The 19915-nt window shown below is 42.4% G+C and overlaps 1 protein-coding gene across 9 annotated transcripts in view; it reads left to right on the top strand.

The window, feature by feature from the left end:
- CPS1 (carbamoyl-phosphate synthase 1) overlaps nt 1–19915 on the top strand; it is a 175815-nt gene that overhangs the window by 26531 nt on the left and 129369 nt on the right. For all 9 annotated transcript variants that reach the window (XM_053283405.1, XM_053283401.1, XM_053283406.1 and 6 more), the window contains exons 8-14: nt 796–894; nt 6853–6948; nt 9854–10043; nt 12154–12311; nt 13709–13837; nt 16541–16685; nt 18574–18784. In XM_053283405.1, the coding sequence (XP_053139380.1) occupies nt 796–894; nt 6853–6948; nt 9854–10043; nt 12154–12311; nt 13709–13837; nt 16541–16685; nt 18574–18784 (1028 nt within the window). The remainder of the gene's footprint in view (nt 1–795; nt 895–6852; nt 6949–9853; nt 10044–12153; nt 12312–13708; nt 13838–16540; nt 16686–18573; nt 18785–19915) is intronic.

The following is a 19915-nucleotide window of genomic DNA, read 5'->3' as shown; positions in this document are numbered from 1 at the left end:
TAAAAATTGAATGGAACTTACCAGTGGTAAGACCTTTCTGTGCCAAATGGGACAATCTGGAACGTTACAAAGGAACTTGCAGGTTTCTTTTTAGTTGGTTATGTAGACATACAGTATGTTCTTTTATGGATACCTGTTATAAAGGGCTAGAAAGCCAAGCATGCATGTAGGATGTGTAGATTGTAATAACCCTAAGTGTGGAACGCGGTTCGATCGCAGTTAGGTATTGCAGTTTGGAACCTTTAAGCAAGTGGAAAGCAGGTCCTTACCTGCTCTCCGCTGCCCCTTCCAGCTTCCTGCTGGGGTGGTGCACATCCCCAAAAGTCCCACACAGTGCCAGCACGCACATGGCATCTGTGCATGTGCCGGTGCCATTTGCATGGTAAGCAACACCATGCCGACCACACAAATGGTGCCTGCACATGCGCAGACACCGTGTCCATGCTGGCACTGTCTGTGGCTTTGGGGGATGTGCGCCACCCCAGCAGGAAGCTGGAAGGGGCAGCAGAGAGCAGGTAAGGACCTGCTGTCCACTTGCTTAAAGGTTCTGGTCTGCAATACTGAACTGTACTCAAACCGTGTCTCTTTGTTCTTTGCATACTGGGATTCACTCAATACCTTTCTGCAGCATGAGAAAAATGTGGTAGCTGGAATCAGCATGGTATGTGAAGTTCCATTCGAAACAAGGAGGATTTGGCCCTTAATGGCCTTCTAAGGTCCCCCCCACCCGCATCTTTCTATAATGTGAATTTAGTCCTCTTTTAAATGCTGATGTGAATTTATTTACTTTCCCAGTTCTTATTTGATTCATTTATTTCACTGATCAAGAAGGGAAAGGGTACCAGCATTGCTTCGGTGCTGCCCAAGGCCACAGCTGCAACTTCGAGAGTTGAGGTCAGTTTATTAATGTGCTTTGTGTTTAGCCATCAGTCATAAAGGGACTGGAACTGTTATTGAAAGAGATGAGCAGAATTTGCTACACAGAACGGTTCATTGGGAATTTGCAGGACCAAAGCTCTTTAGAAAAGATGTCCTAATTTTGTTACTCATTATGGTTATATTGACTGTCACTTTACTTTGAAATATGTGTTTTGGAAGATTCAGTGTTCGTGCCTATCCATACACATCTGAGGTAGAATTTTGGATGTTTATTTAGTTTTGTAGCCTGGCCGATCCCTGAGGCTCAGGAAATGTTCCATTTCTTTATCCCATTTACAAAGAGCTTAATTTGAGCCAGTGCTCACAAGTGCTCAGTCTTACAGCCTGTTATAAAGTGCCAAGGCTGAGTTCTAGAATATGTGACTAAAAATAGAGTGTCACAACCAGCTGCACCATAGTTGAACGTATGGGGGAAGAATTTGCTGGTTAGAGGGTGTCACTCCCCAGATACTTGGAACTTGGCACATAATGCTTTAGAAATTAAGCACTCCCTGCGTTTTTCCTCATATCAGTCCTGTAAGGGATTGGTTACTGTTATGGCCACTTCATGAGCAGGGAACTGTCAGAGATGGAATGACTTGCCCAAGTCATCTGTGAGTCCATGGAGAAGAAGAAGGAGTAGAATTGGAATCAGGTCATAATCCCACTGCTGAAATATCTTTGGAATTCTGTAACTCATGAGTGCTTACATACAGGTGAAACTCGGAAAATTAGAATATCGTGCAAAAGTCCATTAATTTCAGTAATGCAAATTAAAAGGTGAAACTGATATATGAGACAGACGCATTACATGCAAAGCGAGATAAGTCAAGCCTTAATTTGTTATAATTGTGATGATCATGGCGTACAGCTCATGAAAACCCCAAATCCACAATCTCAGAAAATTAGAATATTACATGGAACCAAGAAGACAAGGATTGAAGAATAGAACAATATCGGACCTCTGAAAAGTATACAGTGTACTGTGCTTGATTGGCCAGCAAACTCGCCTGACCTGACTCTATAGAGAATCTATGGGGCATTGCCAAGAGAAGGATGAGAGACATGAGACCAAACAATGCCGAATTGCTGAAGGCCGCTAATGAAGCATCCTGGTCTTCCATAACACCTCATCAGTGCCACAGGCTGATAGCATCCATGCCACGCCGCATTGAGGCAGTAATTGCTGCAAAAGGGGCCCAAACCAAGTACTGAATACATATGCATGCTTATACTTTTCAGAGGTCCGCTATTGTTCTATTCTACAATCCTTGTCTTCTTGGTTCCATGTAATATTCTAATTTTCTGAGATTGTGGATTTGGGGTTTTCATGAGCTGTATGCCATGATCATCACAATTATAACAAATTAAGGCTTGACTTATCTCGCTTTGCATGTAATGTGTCTGTCTCATATATCAGTTTCACCTTTTAATTTGCATTACTGAAATTAATGGACTTTTGCATGATATTCTAATTTTCCGAGTTTCACCTGTATAAAACTTGCTACAAATAAAACTTGACTGTTTCCATTCTGGGATCCCCACCCCCACCCCATGGCTATAAATTCATATCATATCCTGCCACAGAGCATCTGGGCTTTGAACCAATAATATATATAACACACGAGCTGTGATCGACCACATTGGACCACACTTGCCTATAAGTTAATGTAGCAATAAACAACTTCATTGTACATGGCGCACAGTCATAATAGTATTTTACCAAATAAAGCTGAAATGGATTTGCTAAGCAGTCTTACCGCTTTAATCAGCTGATGAGTTGGAAAAATACTTGCTAGCAGCTTTTATGAAACGATATTTCCTTCACTGTAATGCCTCCGTTCTATGGAGTAAATTAAAGGGGCTCATTCTTCGGTATGAAGAGCTGTAGGCTTCTGGCACTGTATCTGGAGCTTTTGTGCCAAGCTACATCTTAGGCAGTTATACTGGGGGCGGGGGGGGGGGACTCAATGGACACAGAAATCGAGTGGTAGAAAAGGTACCTGGCATTAGGTCCCTGATCATGCCTCTCTTGATGCATTTTAAGATTTCAAGGTAGTCTTTGAAATCTTAAAGTGATCCTTGAATTGATGTGAATGTTAATGTAAAACCTATACTCATGCATGCATGCATGCATGCATGCATTCATTCAAGTTATATCCTGCCCTTCCTAAAGTGGCTAAGGGCGGTTTACATTACAATAAAACATGCAATAAAACAATCATTTTTTAAAACAAAACAAAACATTTAAACCAGATTAAAATTAAAATTAACACTAAAGTAAAGTGTGCTGTCGAGTCGGTATCAACTCCTGGCGCCCACAGAGCCCTGTGGTTGTCTTTGGTAGAATACAGGAGGGGTTTACCATTGCTTCCTCCCATGCAGTATGAGATTATGCCTGTCAGGATCTTCCTATATCACTGCTGCCCAATATAGGTGTTTCCCATCATCTGGGAAACATACCAGCAGGGATTCGAACGGGCAACCTTTGGCTTGCTAGTCAAGTCATTTCCTGCTGTGCCATTAATTAATGCTAGATATCATTATAAGCCAGGCTTTAAAAGCTTTTAAAAGGGTCTTTAAGACTCTCCTGAAGGCCTCCAAGGAAGATAATCCTCTTATAGCCATGGGTAGTGTGGGTAGAATGCACATGTACATTACAAATGCCTCTCTGGATGTATGTGTCTGTGTGTGAACAGACAGGCATTCACATAAATGCATCCACTCTCATCAGTAACATAAGCTGATTTAAGACTCATGTAGGAAAATGCTCTCTATGTAATACATTGATGGATTTCCTAAATAGGTCTTCCTTTCCCTTTTGCTAAACATTTTTAAAATGTTTAAGGAGCCCAGAGTGGTGTACTACATGCATGTACTCCTCACAACAACCCTGTGAAGTAGGTTAGGCTGAGAGAAAAGTGACTGGGGCCCAGAGTCACCCAGCAAGTCTCATGGCTGAATGGGGAGTTGAACTCGGGTCTCCCCGGTCCTAGTCCAGCACTCTAACCACTACACCACGCTTGGTCCTTTTTAGTGCTAAAACTTAATAAACATTTAAAGTTTTAAATGATTTTAGTTGTCACCCGCCCGGAGACACAAGTTTTGGGTGGTATAGAAATATTATAAATAAATAAATAAATAAATAAATAAATAAATAAATAAACTAAAGGTATTTGCCAGGAAAGCCTAAATTTCGTACCAAGACAGCTTCCTAGCCTGCACTCATTCCATAAGCCAGTATAATGTGCTCTGCCTGCAACCTGAAATTTGTGTTTTTGCAAAATTGGGAGCGTCTTTATTTTTTTACCAGGAACAATATGAGTAGTGCTGAGTTGCATTGGGGAGGTGGGTGGGACAGCTCTGCAAAAACTTCACTAGACTTCAGTCAGTCAGTCAGTCTTTATTGTTACGGTCACCGACCAGAACAAATTTACTAGAATTAAAAGGTAAGCTCTTCTTGGGGGGCAATTTTTAAGGACCAATGTGGAAAGGTTGACAAGTGGTGGATTCTTAGATAGATCCCTGATTGACTAGGACCACACATGTAAGCAGTATGTGAAGCATTGCTCTCACTCAAATGGGCTTCATTTGTCCTTAGTGATGTCAAGCACATAGCCAAATCAGTTTAGCTATACAGTTTTGTGACTTCTTATCTTGCTTGGCTGGAATTCCTTGCGGAAGAATGTAACAGAGAGAGAAATAGCTTCCTCAGCAGCAGCAGAGGGGGAAAACAGTGAGGAAATAGTTGTTGCAAACACTTGGAAAGATTAAGGGCTTTTTGGTGGGGGTTTCAGTCTCCCAATATATCTACAATTGGGGTGAAAATCAAACCTGGAAAACATTTAGCTCCGCAAGAAGAGAGAGAACGAGAAGTAAACAAACAGGAAGGAGGGTAGATGAACACTTTTCTATCTGTAGAGGAACATGACTGGAGGGGAGGACATGAAAGGACAAACAAGCATGTGGGAACCCAGCTCTGGAGGTTCTTGCAGAAATTGTCTGTTCCTTTGCAGCATATACAGTCATCCCTCACCAACTGCAGGTTTCCCAATCGCAGTTTTAAGCATCCGTGACTGGGAAATTGTGGCAGATCTCGCCAACGCTGACCCAAGTATCTGTAGTTTGGTGAGATTTTTTGGCAATTTGGTTTTTGTTGTTGCAATTTGGGGGGCTTGGGGTGATTTTCAGGGGTTGGGGTGATTTTGGGGTTTCCCCTTCACTCTTCTTACTGACTCATGGCGATTTGGAGGGATTTCCCCCCTATTTTTAACTGTATTTTGCGGTCCTTTCATGACTGCGATTCCCCTAACCCCCTGTTTGCCATTGATTTCAATGGCTCACCAACTGTGAGGTTTTCCTGGAATGGAACCCTTGCGGTTGGTGAGGAATGACTGTATCCACTGCCGTGTGAATGACATATTCTAAACACTCAGATTCAGTACCAAACAGTACCAGCACTCCCTCCAATCAATTTCTCTTCAATGAGATATATACACGTGGCAAGTGTGCACCGAAACCAGGTTCAATCAATCAATCAATCAGTCTTTATTACAGTCATAGACCAGCATAAAGTATAAGGATGATTACATGTTAAAAGTGAGAGTAGATAAAAAGGGGATTACATATGGAATGGGAAACCAGGCACCAATGAATTGTGGCAAGAGTGTGTGTCTGCTGTTTTTCCTAGGCTATATTCCAGGAAGAGCTGCACAGTGACTTGCATCCTGAGCAGTGAGCCCCGAGAGGGATGTGGACCCGCCGCTGCTGGCCTGGCACTTACCAGCTTGCTGCCACTTCTGGTGCATTTGGGATTCTGGTGCATATGCTAACAATACTGTAATTCAGATCAGCTGTGCCTGACTCCATTGGGAATGCTGGGAGTGGGGCACAGCTGTTGCTTGGACTCCCAGCTGCTCTGACCTGCAGCACCATTAGCACAGAGCCCCCCCCCCATCTGCGCTAAGAGTGTTGACAGGCTAGTAAGTGCTGCCCAAGCAGCGAGCCTACATCCCTCCTGGGCGTGCGGCTCACTGCACGGTATGTAAGCCACTCTTGACCGCTTCTGGAATGGCATTCATGATTAGGTTCCACTTCTGAGTTTTGTTACTGGTGAGCTCAAGTACTCCCTTGCCCTGCAGTGTCCCTCATGATCCCTCGCTAGACATTGCAAGGGGCGTGGCCCTTCATGAGCTTGCTGCTTGAAATGGCAGGCTAGGGTGCTTATTTCTGGGAGTCATTCCACCTGCTTACCATTTCTTGGCAAGATGACTGATGCTCTCCCTGCCGGCCCTTCTGCTTCAGACAAAGGGCTCCAATCCTGCCATGGTAAGGTTGGAACCTTTAGTCATAGGATCATAGCATTTTGGAGGTGGGAGAACCTAGTCTAACCCCCTGCTCAGTGCAGGAGACTCCTACAGTATCCTTGGCCGATGGCTGTCCAGCTTCTGTTTGAAGACCTCTAGGGAAGTTACAGTGTCACAGTTAGGAAATCTTCCTGATGTCTAGCCTATTTCCGATTCTTTGCCTAGATCCTTCCTAGCTTAAATCCCTTCCTCACAAGCAGCGACTGGTTTGGCCAGTTTCACTTCTCTTCTGTGGGAAATGGAATTAATTAGATTTCTGAGGATCAGCTTGAACAGTGCCCTCCATGCAAATGATACACTAGTGGTTACTAGTGATTGAGATGGTAGCTTGGAACGCTTCATAATACTTGCCTCAGTCTTTTGGGTTTGGACGGCAAAAATGTAATCAGCAGCATAGAAACTTACTCTGAAACAAGGAAGGGAAGAGTAGGCCCTTCCATGTCCAGGCGGCAGTTCTGAAAGAGTCATCAGGTGTGGATTCATCCTGTTTCTTAAATAGTCAGTGACTGATATTGGGAACATTGACTTAACTCTATTGCTACTCTATTGACCTGTTGCTTATCTTTAGGTTTCCAAAGTTCTAATCCTAGGATCTGGTGGTTTGTCTATTGGTCAGGCTGGAGAATTTGATTATTCTGGATCACAGGCTGTCAAGGCCATGAAGGTGAGAATGTGGAAACAGAAACATTAGTGGCCTCCACCTCCATCCTGTGCCTTCATGCAGCAGTTGGTGCAATTATTTATGCAATTATTCATTCTGCTTTGATTATATCTATAACTAAAGATAAGATAGAGTCCACATATCCTGCCTGTGCATGGGTTGTGAGGTGATTCCATTAATAATAAGTGCCTAATGCAATAGTTCTTGCATATGGTTTGTGCAAAATAAATTTCAGCCTCTGATTTATTGTGAAGATTATTTGTCATGTAGAGCTTGGGATCTTCTGTGAAATTCTGTTGCTTGCTTCCCCGTTGGATCAGGCCCAAGGCCTGTTGGATCAGGCCCAAGGCCTATTCAGTCCAGCATCCTGTTTCACATAGTAGCTCACTGGATGCCTCTGGAAAGCCCACAGGGAAGAGGTGAAGGCACTCCTCTCTCTTGCTGTTGCTCCCCTCCAACTGGTATTTGGAGGCATACTGCCACTGAGGCTGGAGGTGGTCTATAGCCACCAGACTAGTAGCCGTTGATAAACCTGTCCTCCATTAATTTGGCTACGCCCCTTTTAAAGCCATCCAAGCTAGTGGTCTTCACCACATCCTGTGGCAGTGTGAAAATGTAATTCCTTTTGTTGGTCCTAAATTTCCTGGCCTTCAGTTTCATGGGATGACCCCTGGTTCTAGTGTTCTGAGAGAGGGAGAAACATTTCTCTCTGTCCACTCTCTCTACTCCCTGAATAATTTTACACACCTCTATCAAGACTCCCCATAGCCACCTCTTTTTCAAACTTAAAAGCCCCAGATGCTGTAGCCTTGCCTCATAGGGAAGGTGCTTCAGGCCCCTGGTCATCTTGGATGCCCTCTTCTGCACCTTTTCCAGTTCTACAATGTCCCTCTTAAGATACAGTGACCAAAACTGTATACAATACTCCAAATGTGACCACACCATAGATTTGTATAAGGACATTAGATTATCACTTTTATTTTCAGAACCTTTCCTAATGATCACATTGAGATTTATTTCTGAGTGAGCATGCATAGAATTGCCCTGTAAATCTCTTCCATTTAAATCAATGGTACTGAAAGGTGCCTGACTTTGACTAGATCATATTCCAGTTATTTTGCAGTACAAGAAGATACTACTGCTTGCTGGTACATGGATCAGGAGCTCAGACTGCATTATTCTTGCCACTGACATTTATTTTACCAAAAATGTTCAATTTATACAACTATTTCTTCCAATCTGGGGAAATATATTTTGCAAGGAAGAAAGGCGGACAGGCCATGTTTTAGCTACATGAGTCTGTCTACTGGTGAGTACTAGATTCTCCAAGCAACATTCTTTAATGTTTTTGGCCATGTTGCTGTTTGGTGGATCCAGAATGGATGCTGTCCAACCGCTGGAGCTGGCAAACTGAAATGTCGTGTCATTCTACCGTGTGGATCCATTCACATCTGGACTTCAGCCAGCCTGTGTGAGAGCACCGCAGGCATATGATATTGCCAGGAAATATCAAATCGAAAGAGAAAACAGATTGGAGGACCTTTCCTATACAAAGATCATTTTGATTTTGATAAAGGGAAGCATTTCTTCTAAAAGGGCTGCTCTCCAGTCCTCTTCTTCTCTTGCCCTCTGCTCTCACATTTAAGAAAAGTTTTATTTTCCAGTAAATCTTGCCAGCTTGACCTTCCATCTCTCACCACCAGCCAGCCTTCTTGATCTTGGTGCTAATCAGCCATTCTAGAGGCGACACTTGCTCTTTGTGACCTTGCCTCCGGCAGAATGATTTACAATAGTATGTGAAGACAAGGCAGTTTTTGAGAGTATAGCATTGCAAGGCAGGCCTAGATATCACATCACTGTTTGCCTTCCATTGTTTTAATGTGGTGCTTATTAAATAGCTCCACACTCTGATTAACATGTGAGCCAATGGTAATATGCAAGAAGGGCCATAGAGCAAGCAGATATATAATGAAGTTGCATATTTATACGGAAGTGTATAAGTTCACATTTGCACTTGGAAAAGGTTTTCATAGCTTTGGCTGTATGCTTACAACATACAAAGTTGATTTGAAAAATGATCTTGAATTAATTACTTATCTTTTGATGGTGGCTAGGTTATGCATGGCTAAAGCCTGGAAACACACACACACACACACACACACACACACACACACACACACACTCACTCACTCACTCACTCACCCCATCTAAATAGATTGATTACACCATATTTGAAGAGTGATATTCATGGTTAAACTTCAAGGGAAGAGGAAAGAATGTGCAAGTTTGTTAAGTGGGTTTTATTTATTCCACTTTGGAACACTAACCTACAGAACAATATTCACTCACATATGTTGTTCTCTATGATTTGGTGAAAATAATCTTTTGCATTTTTGTAAAATGATGTAATGATAAAATTGAGAGTGTGATTTATGACTGATTTTTAAATGCATGTTTGTATTTATTTTTGAGGTATATCAATATTTGTTGTATTTTTATCACCAAAACATAGATTTGTGAAGAAGTAGCTTTGTCAGCATGATATATTGTCAACATGTATGTATGGTTACTGGCCTGTCCAGCTTTCTTTAATAATACCAATCATTTTGTCTGATGTCCGTGCCTAAAGATCACAATTTTTGTGCACTTCATGTCAGGGTGGCAGTCTTCTGTAAATTTGCATTAAATTTGATTTATTTAAAAAGCAGTTAAGAACCCTGAGAAGAACCTCAGTTTATGTGAAAGAACAGGTTCTATTCTTGTCAAAGGAACTTGCTTCCAAGCTGGTGAATGGAAAATGGCAGTCTGGGACATCTGCTCCATGTACAGATGTCCATGTGTTTATCTTTGCTGTGCAGAGTATACCTGTTAAAGCTCTTTTTTTTTGGTATGTGTTTTTTTCCTTCAGGAGGAAAATGTGAAAACTGTCCTGATGAACCCCAACATTGCCTCAGTTCAGACTAATGAAGTTGGCCTAAAGCAGGCTGACATGGTTTACTTTCTCCCCATCACCCCACATTTTGTTACAGAAGTCATCAAAGCAGAACGACCAGATGGCTTAATTCTTGGTATGGGTGGGCAGACGGCTCTTAACTGTGGTAAGTTCTTTGTGGGTTCTTCTCTTCATTTGCAGTTAAGAGCTACCCTCATTAACTCAGGATGTTATGAACTCTATCTATCTATCTATCTATCTATCTATCTATCTATCTATCTATCTATTCTTTCCTTGAACTGCTTTTTATTCAGTTTAAAGTGTCTATTTTTGTTGTTGTTGTGAACTACTTTGGGGTGTCATTTTGGCAAGAAAGGTGGCACAATAGTGTTTTAAACTAAAAAATAAATTAAAATATAGAAACTTCACACACATGCACAGTATTTCATTCCATATAGGTAGCTGTTATCCTGAAATTAACAATGGTGCTATCTTTTACTGAACTTTATTGATATGAGTATGCAAACTTACACACTATACAGAGTTCTTTAGCGGGTAAAATTGAGAGCTCCAGTTAGTAGTTGCCATTTTCACTGTGAGGGTGACTCTTGCTCCCAACATACCTAGAGGTATATGTCTGATTGCCTAACAGTATCACATCACTGATAAATAATGCTGTTCTGTCACACAGTGTTTGCAGGTGCACATAGTGAGAACCAGTAGCTGCCTTCACATGTGCAGAGAAGAACATGCTGGGGGATGAGATTAATGTATTCCTGATGCAGCCCACTTGCTATCTAGGGAAGAAGGTTATGCACAAATGCCACTAACCTAGCCATGCTTGATGGATATTAGTGGCCATCTCAGACCATCCCTTCAAACCATCAGGCTGTCCCTTCAAACCCTTCAAGGCCATCCCTTCAGACTAGCAGGCTGTGAACCATTGTTAACTCGTCTGCAGTGGGTCTTGCTTATTATGGCAGCAATCTGTAAACCTGTCATCTGGTTCCTTTGTTTCAAATGCGATGTCTCTGGAGCTTGATACAAAGTTTACACATGAACCTTTTCTGGTGGCCGTGTAAAGCTTTTTCATTTACCCAAGCATGTTGTCAAGGATAGGTTACTAAAGGGTGTCTTCTTGTGCTTATGTTTTTAAGATGGCCTGTGTTTTTTGGTACTTGAAATGCTTAGAAGTATTGATGCCATCTCTAATCCTTTGAGGAAAGCAGCTTATAAATTCAACATGCTAAATGAATAGCACCTAGCATCCTTTTCCTAGTATATAAATGTTTAGTAGTAATAGTAGCTGTAAATAAAATGATTATCAAATCTGGGCCATAACTGTAATTGTGTGGATGTGTCCAAGGAACATGAGCTGCCTACTCATGAGGAGACACTAAAGGCCCCTCACTTGTTGCCCTGTCACCCTGCCAAGACCCCCTGCTCCCCTCCATTCCCTTGTGGAATGGTGTGGGGGCCATTGCTAGCCCCTTCTTGCTGCCCCCTGCCTTGCTGCCACTACCACCACTTCCTCCTCCTCATCCTGCCACTGCCACTGCCACTATTATCCGACTAGCTCTTGCCATGCCATCAAGAGCAAATCAGGTAGTGGTGGTGTTGGAAGGAATGGCAAAAGGAGGAGGCAGGAAGTGGTGGAAGTAAGAGGCAGCAGGAGGGGGCAGCACTGAGGTAACTAGTGCTGGTGCCCACATACAAGTAGTGTGTGTGGGGTGATGTGCGGGGGTGGGGGGGCACAGGCTGCTGCAGGGCTTGCTACACTATTGGACCAAACAATGATGTTTGAGTAATTACTCTAGAAGACAGAGCAGGTCCCTTACTACTAAGCTTGCTATAAGCTTAATACTGATTGAAACAACTTAGCTTGTTTCATAGTCTCACCCAGATAGCAACCAGGTGAAGGAGCAGACATATGCCCCTTTCCTTCGCCCTGCAGATGGAAATATGTATGGCACTTTGCCTCAGATTCTGTAGGTATGAGGCCCATTTTATATGAATCTTCCTCATAGAAAGGGCCGTGGTGAGAATAATACAGTCTTATGTAAATACTGGCCTTCACGTGGAACAATTACCTGATGTGGTATGTTATGGGTGGGGGCAGGGAAGGCACACAGCCATTTGCCTATCATACTAAGCGGATAATTGGCCCAGTAAATGTATGAACCTTAGGTAAGTGGATGATAATCTGTTCTAGCTAAGATTTCAGAACATTTTTTTTTTCTTTTCATGCTGACCATGGCAACCCATTCTTTGTACAGGAGTGGAATTGTTCAAACGTGGTATTCTGAAGGAGTATGGAGTGAAGGTCCTGGGAACTTCCGTTGAATCCATCATGGCCACAGAGGACAGGCAGATGTTTTTAGACAAACTGAATGAAATCAATGAGAAGATTGCTCCCAGCATTGCTGTGGACTCGGTAAATTAACTGTGCTCTTTGCTGCGGTTTGAAACAGTTCAGTGTTTACAGTATATGTGTGGAAGACACGCCATCTCAATTCTGAGGATGGGGTTTATTCTCCCTGTCTGTGTCCTCACACTGGTTTGCTTGCCCAGGACGGTCAGAAATGTTTTTGGGGTAGGTAAGAGAACCCATCTGTCTATGAATTTACAACTAACCATGGCAGGCAGGTTTATGCTGTTTTAGCACATGTTCCCCCTTCCCTAGAAAATCAGCAGCAATGTGTGGGTAACAGGTCCTTTCATTCTCCCTCTCCCTCAAGCCCCCTCAAGAGTTGCCGTAGAATCCACGGAGAAGGTTCAAGACACTACAAGGATGTCACTGGGTCATGGGAAGTGGAGTGTGTGATTGAGGAGGTATGCTTAGGGTGGCCAAGAACCAAAGCTTATATCCTCATTAAGGAACACTTGTCACAATTCTGTGTGCTTGAGTGGATACAGTGTCATGACTGGAATCAATAAATAGCAAGTTAATATGAAGTGCACACTTGTATAATCCTACCTATCTGATGCCATCTGGGAAAGCTCAACTCTGGGAAACAATGGGGAATACCTGGGAAGCCTGGTCTTGCAAGGTTTTTTGTGCATCCTCGTTCTGTGCTAGTGCCATTACTAGAAGAGGGAGCATGGAGCATACAGATGTTTTTTTTTAAAAAGCACCCCACTCCATGCTTATCAGCCAAACGTAACTTAAAAGGGACTCCCAACTTTGATTTGAGCTGTTGTGCATTTTTGTCCCTATTCTGCTGCTACTGCTGATAGACAATAAAATGTAAATAAATAAATACTGATGGATATATTCAAATTGCAGACTTGGTGCATAGTCCTATATTTGCCTCATTATCTTTCTGTTTTCCCTGTCCTCTTCTACATTATTTTCTTATAACCATTGTACTTCTGTAGAAGCAAGATTCCAGGGGCTGGCCCAGAGGGGATACCTGTGTTCCAAGGGCATATCTGTATTGTAGACAAACTGATTTATTTATTTCTTATCATATTTATATACTCTCTGATATGTATATCTCTAGTCATTCAATAGTCATTTCCATTCCTGTAGCTATGGAGAGTTAGATTTTTTTAAAATAAGGGGTTCACGTCACCCTCAGCAAACTACAATTCCTTCAGGGAATTCATGACACTTAAACTGTACTGTTGTATGCCTTAACATCAGGATCTTTGAGCCACCAGTGCAAGCCCGGCTAGCATTCATGATACTTCTTGTGGCATCTTTTTTTGTAATCTGAATGATACTGACAGCTCTCTTCGCTGCAGGCTACTGCAGCCAAATTTAGAGATGTTTAATAATATTCACCATTTTGATGATATTCTTTGCTAGTTGTTCTTGTCTCATTATAGATAGAAGATGGTTTGGAAGCAGCAGAAAAAATTGGCTACCCAGTCATGATACGCTCTGCTTATGCCTTGGGTGGACTAGGATCAGGTTTATGTCTTAACAAAGAGCAGCTGCTGGATCTTGGTACCAAGGTATTATTGTAGTTGCTCTGTGGTGGGAGTTCTGTTCACAGTTGGAGGCACTGGGTTGGGCTGGACCTTCAGTCTCAACCTGGGATGGGCTGCAAGCATCGGCCGGCAGGCAGGCGGGCAATCGAGCAGAGCATGTCCTGCAAATCCAAGGCTAGCATCATAGTCAATGCACTGTGTGAGCAAAGTCAGGCCTTGGTGAGGAAGCTGGTAACACTGTACTGGACCGGCACCTAGTGAGGACTGAAAGAAGCATGTGGTGTTCTCACCTCCCTGGAGCAGCTTCTGTTCTCATTAAATAGGCCACATTCCATTCTTCAGGTGTGTACTCCTGTATCTCATGTAGCTTCTGGAACTGGAAAGGTGGTGAAAATGGGCTCCTCTGAGATGATGAAATTTCTGGGGAGGAGTTGGTGTCTCAAGATATGAACAAATGAGTCTCTTTGAGGGCAGGGGATGGAGGCCATGGTGGTCTTTTGCTTGACCTGCTACAGCTGTGGAAATCTTTGCCTCAGTAGCAGCTTCCCAAGCACTGTTCCCTCTAACAGGGATTCCCAGATGTTGTTCACTACAACTCCCATAATCCCAAGCCAGAGGCCATTGCAGCTAGGGATGCTGGGAGTTGTAGTGAACAGCATCTGGGGATCCCTGTTAGAGGGAACAGTGTTCCCAAGATGGTTCAGGGAGAGGGCCTGACCCATCCACTTGGTCCCAGGACTCCTCTGCTGATATCAAAGTGTCTGGACATAGGACATGAGCTATGTCAGGGATATGTAACATATGCCCCAAAGACTCAGAAGCAGTCTTCTAATTCCCCTTTTCAGAGGGTGGAAAGGGGGAAACTTCCAGAATTCATTATTTGTGGATAGCAAACTGTTTTAAGCCATTGCTAATGAGCATTTCTTCAGAATTATCAGCAGTACATTTTTCCTCCTCTCCCTTGATTCATGATATCAGGGTACATGCAAAGGAGGCAGAATAACATAACGATCCACTTTATATGCAGAATGACACCGTGACATTGTGGCATAAAGATAGTATATATAGTTTGCTGCTGGATCCAGGAAGGGAAGCATTGCACATCTACCATCTGGGTCACCAGAAATTACCTCATGCAGAACTGTTAATAAAAAGAAGCTGCCCATTCTTGGCCTATGATATAGCACTTGAAGATGCTCCCATTTCAAGCATAGGTTTGTCTGGTTATACAGGCTATGGCTTTTATTTTTCCTAAGGCCAAAGGATATATATCTTGATGCTCTTTAATGATCTACCTTCACATTGCTTGCTATTGAGTCGGGTAATGTGAATGATTAAAGTGACATTGTGTACTGCTCTAAGATTTTGCCAGAAATGGCTCCTAATTGGAGAAAATGGTTCAGCAATCTGTGTTGAAAAGAAAAATAATGGTCTGTATTTTCCTTTGCTCTCAGAAATACATCAAGGAGGAAAATGTCAGGCAGTTCAGTCCTGCATTGGGCTGAGAAGTAGTAATGCATCATGAACAGAATAAAACCTAGTATGTTTGTGGCTGTTCAACAGGGCCAGTAGGATTCCAACAGGGTTCTGCCCAGAGGTTCCTTTGTACTGAAAGTGGTCAGAAATGTTGAAACCCTTTTTACATCTGCCCATGAAAATGATCCTTCATTTCTGATTCTTATGTTCTTATTAATCTATGGAATTCCTTGCCATGGGATGTGGTGATAGCCACCAGCTTGGAGGAGCTTAGACAGATTCATGGTGGACAAGTCTAGCAATGGCTACTTGACTGGTGGCTGTGGTCCACCTCCAGCCTCAGAGGCATGATGCTTCTCAATACCAGTTGGAGGGGAGCAACAGCAGGAGAGAGGGCAAGCACATACCTCTTGCCTGTGTGCTCCCCAGAGGCATCTGGTGGGCCACTGTGTGAAACAGGATGCTGGACTAGATGGGCCTTGGGCCTGATCCAGCAGGGCTGTTTTTATGTTCTTATGTTCTTAAAAGACCCATGTTGTTGTCAAAAACTGAAGGCATGTAGAGATTGGGTTTCCCTCCCCCACCAAAGATTGTAGTATTATACCCAGTATGAACAGAGGTGAGATGCAATCATATCCAGCTCACCTCCTTATAATGAGTTGTTAACTTAACAAACAATGGTCTTATACTACACTCTTCCCACAAATCCAGTGTTGCAGCTCATATGGCATTTTCAGAAAATGAAATGGTCAGTGGCATCTGTTGAAATCTGATTAGGAGGGATCAATTTCCTCCTAACAGAGAACCAAGTAATATTTGTTAAATGTTTCTCATAACTTGCTTGGGCCAACAGCCAGCACAGCCCTCCGGCAACAGAAGGAGAGCTGTGGGTCCGTAAGCAGCCTGTGCTGGAGGCTGGTTTACACAGTGGACCAGGTACTGAGAGGGAAAGTTTTTCATATCCCTCCCTCTAAATGTTCTTGTATAAATATGTTCCTGAGGGCTTTGTTGCTGGAGGGCTGGGCTGGATGTTGGCTATTGAGATTAAAACATACAGTGTCAGGGGTCTGATTTCACGCTTTTAAACATATGGAAATATCTGGCTGAATATCTTTCATTCTCTTGTTATCTGCCACTTTGGCAGGAATTACTTCCATAGGAGAAAATGTTTTGAAATGTCAGTCTTTCAGAATTCAATCCCTTCTCGCTTATTGAACATTTCCTTTTTATCGCTTTTCCTTAATCATCAAGGCATTTGCAATGACCCATCAAATTCTCGTGGAGAAATCAGTAGTAGGATGGAAAGAGATTGAGTATGAAGTTGTGAGAGATGCAGCTGACAACTGTATCACTGTCTGCAACATGGAAAATGTTGATGCAATGGGAGTTCATACAGGTAGGGTTGCTTAGATCACCATGAGATGAATATTTGCAACTCTAAAAGGTAGAAAGATATTGTTTAGCTAGCATTTATTACTATAACCCCCACATTTCAGGAGCTATGAGGAAAGGTACAGTTTGATATCAAGGCTGCAAACTCTTAAAGATTCTTGTTTTGGATGAAGCCTGTTGAAAGAACCGCCATTTTAGGTCCAACAACAGTTTAGCATATGCCCTGAACCCATAGATCAAGGGTGCTCAACTTTGGCCCTCCTGCAGATGTTGGCCTACAGTTCCCATAACCCCTGGCTATTGACTGCTGTGGCTGGGGATTACGGGAGTTGTAGTCCAAAAACAGCTGGAGGGTCGAAGTTGAGGAGCGCTGCCATAGATCCTTGACATGATCTGGTTGGTATTCACATTAATGGGTGATGCCCTTGTGCAGGAGCCACCTCAGAAGGGTTTCAGAAGCTTCATGTGGCCCTCTAGCTTTGTTCCTGCGCTACCATTGGAAAGGGCAATCACGGTCTTAGCTGATGAGAGCTTGTGATGTCCCTGCGAAGTGTGCAGTAACTCTGACAATGCGAAATGGATACCCAAAGTCCTGTGTCTGAGCCTGGTGTGGAGTATGTGGCCATGTATAATCTAAGAATAATAGGCAGCTCAGTCCTATGCCCATTTGCTCAAAAGTGAAATAACTGAAGTGCTGCTAGCACAATTGCCCTTTCTTAACAGCATCAGGGTTGTGTTCCGACTCCACAATGGTCCCGGGTGCAGCATTACAGAGCTGTAATGCTGTGCATCATGTTGGCAACTGAGACTTAAATGCAACTAAGTGCATATAGGATTTCAGCCTGAGTTACTAAAATTCCAACAGATTGTAAGGCAAGATGTCATATGTCTTAAGATCACAACAGTTCCACATTCTTCTTGAGAACCTCTGATGAAGGAGGCTTCACAACCTTCACAGACAGCATTTTCCACAGCTGAGTAGCTCCTATATTTAGGATGTTTAGTGTTTATCATATAAAAAGCTTTGTAGACTGTGTTATGTATAAAAAGGAATAGAATGTTGGTCTGGGGCTGAAAGGCAATTGACAGGTTCTCCTTTGAATTTAGAATGCAGCTGTTTGCTGCAACACATATACAGTACTGAATCTAGGTTAGCCACAATGCGGAATGCAAGTCAAGTTGAGGGGGTTATGTTTGGATAGTATATTTGCATTTTACCTTGAAAGGGAAATGTTTTTAAATGTGTCAGTTGCTTTCAATGATTTACATTTGTCAAAGTTGTAAACCGTCTCAAAATTTGATAATTGGCAGTATATAAATAAATCATGTAAACTTCTGCTGAAAAATTATTTTATAATTTATTTTATCCAGTTTAATTGTTTCATATAGATAGATAATTCATGTAGAATCTTAAGCAAAATTAGTATTTATTTATTTTATAACACTTATTTCTCACTGGCTTTAAAGTATTGAAAGCAGCTTACAAGAAGAAATACAGTTAAAATAACCAATACAATAAAACAGTAATAAAAACAACCATCAGCAGAGGGAGGAAAACCTAGCTAAAACCAGAAAAATTAGAATGTTGTGAAATAAAACCAACCTGATCACTTAAAAGATCTTCTGAAGTAGAAAAAATCTAACTAGGGAGTCAATCTCATTCAACTCAATGTGGCTTACTTCTAATATTCTTACATTCCATGGATAGGAATGTATTTGTTCAATTTATGAATAGACTGAGTTTTCTGCCTAATTTTTGTATATCTGACATTGTAAAAATACTTCTAGAACTTTTCATAGAATTTGTACTTACTGATGTGCAATAGATTAGTGAAGAGAGACTGATAACCACCCATCACCTGAGCATTTTACAATTTTGCTTCCACAAACAGGAGATTCTATTGTTGTGGCACCCAGCCAAACACTCTCAAATGAGGAGTTACAGATGTTACGGGAATCAACCATCAAGGTTGTCCGCCACCTAAACATTGTAGGAGAATGTAACATCCAATATGCCTTGCATCCTACCTCTCTGGAGTATTGCATCATTGAAGTTAATGCTAGGCTCTCTAGAAGCTCTGCCTTAGCATCAAAGGCCACAGGGTAAGGCGAGAAACAATACTGGGAGAAGAGCCAAAATTTGTACATGATGCAAGGGAAACATATGGCCAGTTTGCATGAGCTCCGGCAAGTCAGTATGCTGGTAACCAGAGGTTCCCAGGGAGTGCGTGCCCCCAGAGGGTATGTTGTTTGAACACTCCAACCTCTGGTTGGTGGTTGGACTGACCAGCTTCAGCCTGAGATTTGTAACCTAGGCCTAAAGTTGTGGGTTTGGACAACACATCTACTGGGAGTCAATACAGATAATACTGAGCTAGATGAACCAATAGTCTGACTCAGTATAAGGCAGCCTCCTATTTTCCTAATAGCTATGTAGCACCCACAGGTGACACACAGCAGCAGGAAGGGCCTGAGACTAGTATGTTGTATAGACTAGGAATCTCATTAACACTGTTGTGAAATAAAGGGCCTTCTCTTGAACCTACACATGCAGAGTACATCAGATATACTATTATTTTCCATTGATTTAATGGCAAATTAGTTTCTCTATGACAGGGCTGCTCAGCTTTGGCCTTCCAGTTGTTTTTGGATACAAATCCCATAATCTCCAACCAATAGTCAGGTCAATAAACAAGGATTATGGGACTTGTAGGTGAACATCTGCAGGAGTGCCAAAGTTGAACAGTCCTGCTTTAGGAGTTAGGCCCTGTTTTTTTAATTTCAAAAATATGTGTGCTTTAATATGGTAGCTCATTTCCATATGATTCCTTTCAGGAAGAACACTGCAGAATTAAAAATGAGTCCTCTTCTAATCAGGCAAAAGATATTGGGCACTGCAGCAGCCCTATACACAATAACTTCACAGCCACTGGTGTTAAAGCACCTGTCCCAACATCATTCATGGATTGAATGATGTCATGATCACAGGGTTCTCTAGCACATGTAGAGTGGCTATTTGGATTACCATCCCCTCACATGAGTAAAATACATGCCACAATCATTTTGGGATTTCTTGAGTGACATCATGGCAGGTGCATTCACACCAGTGGTCCTGACATTATGCTACGGCACCCTTGGCCTTCTGAACTGGCCCATTATTGATCAGGCCTATGCAACTTGAATGCCTCTGTACTCTTTCCCCGGTGATTCTTAAATTGATAGGTAAAGGTAGCT

This window comes from Hemicordylus capensis, chromosome 1 (genome assembly GCF_027244095.1).
Source record: "Hemicordylus capensis ecotype Gifberg chromosome 1, rHemCap1.1.pri, whole genome shotgun sequence".
Classification (NCBI taxonomy): Eukaryota; Metazoa; Chordata; class Lepidosauria; order Squamata; family Cordylidae; genus Hemicordylus; species Hemicordylus capensis.
The sequence above is the reverse complement of the archived record's forward strand: the minus strand, read 5'-3'. Positions and strand labels throughout refer to the sequence as shown.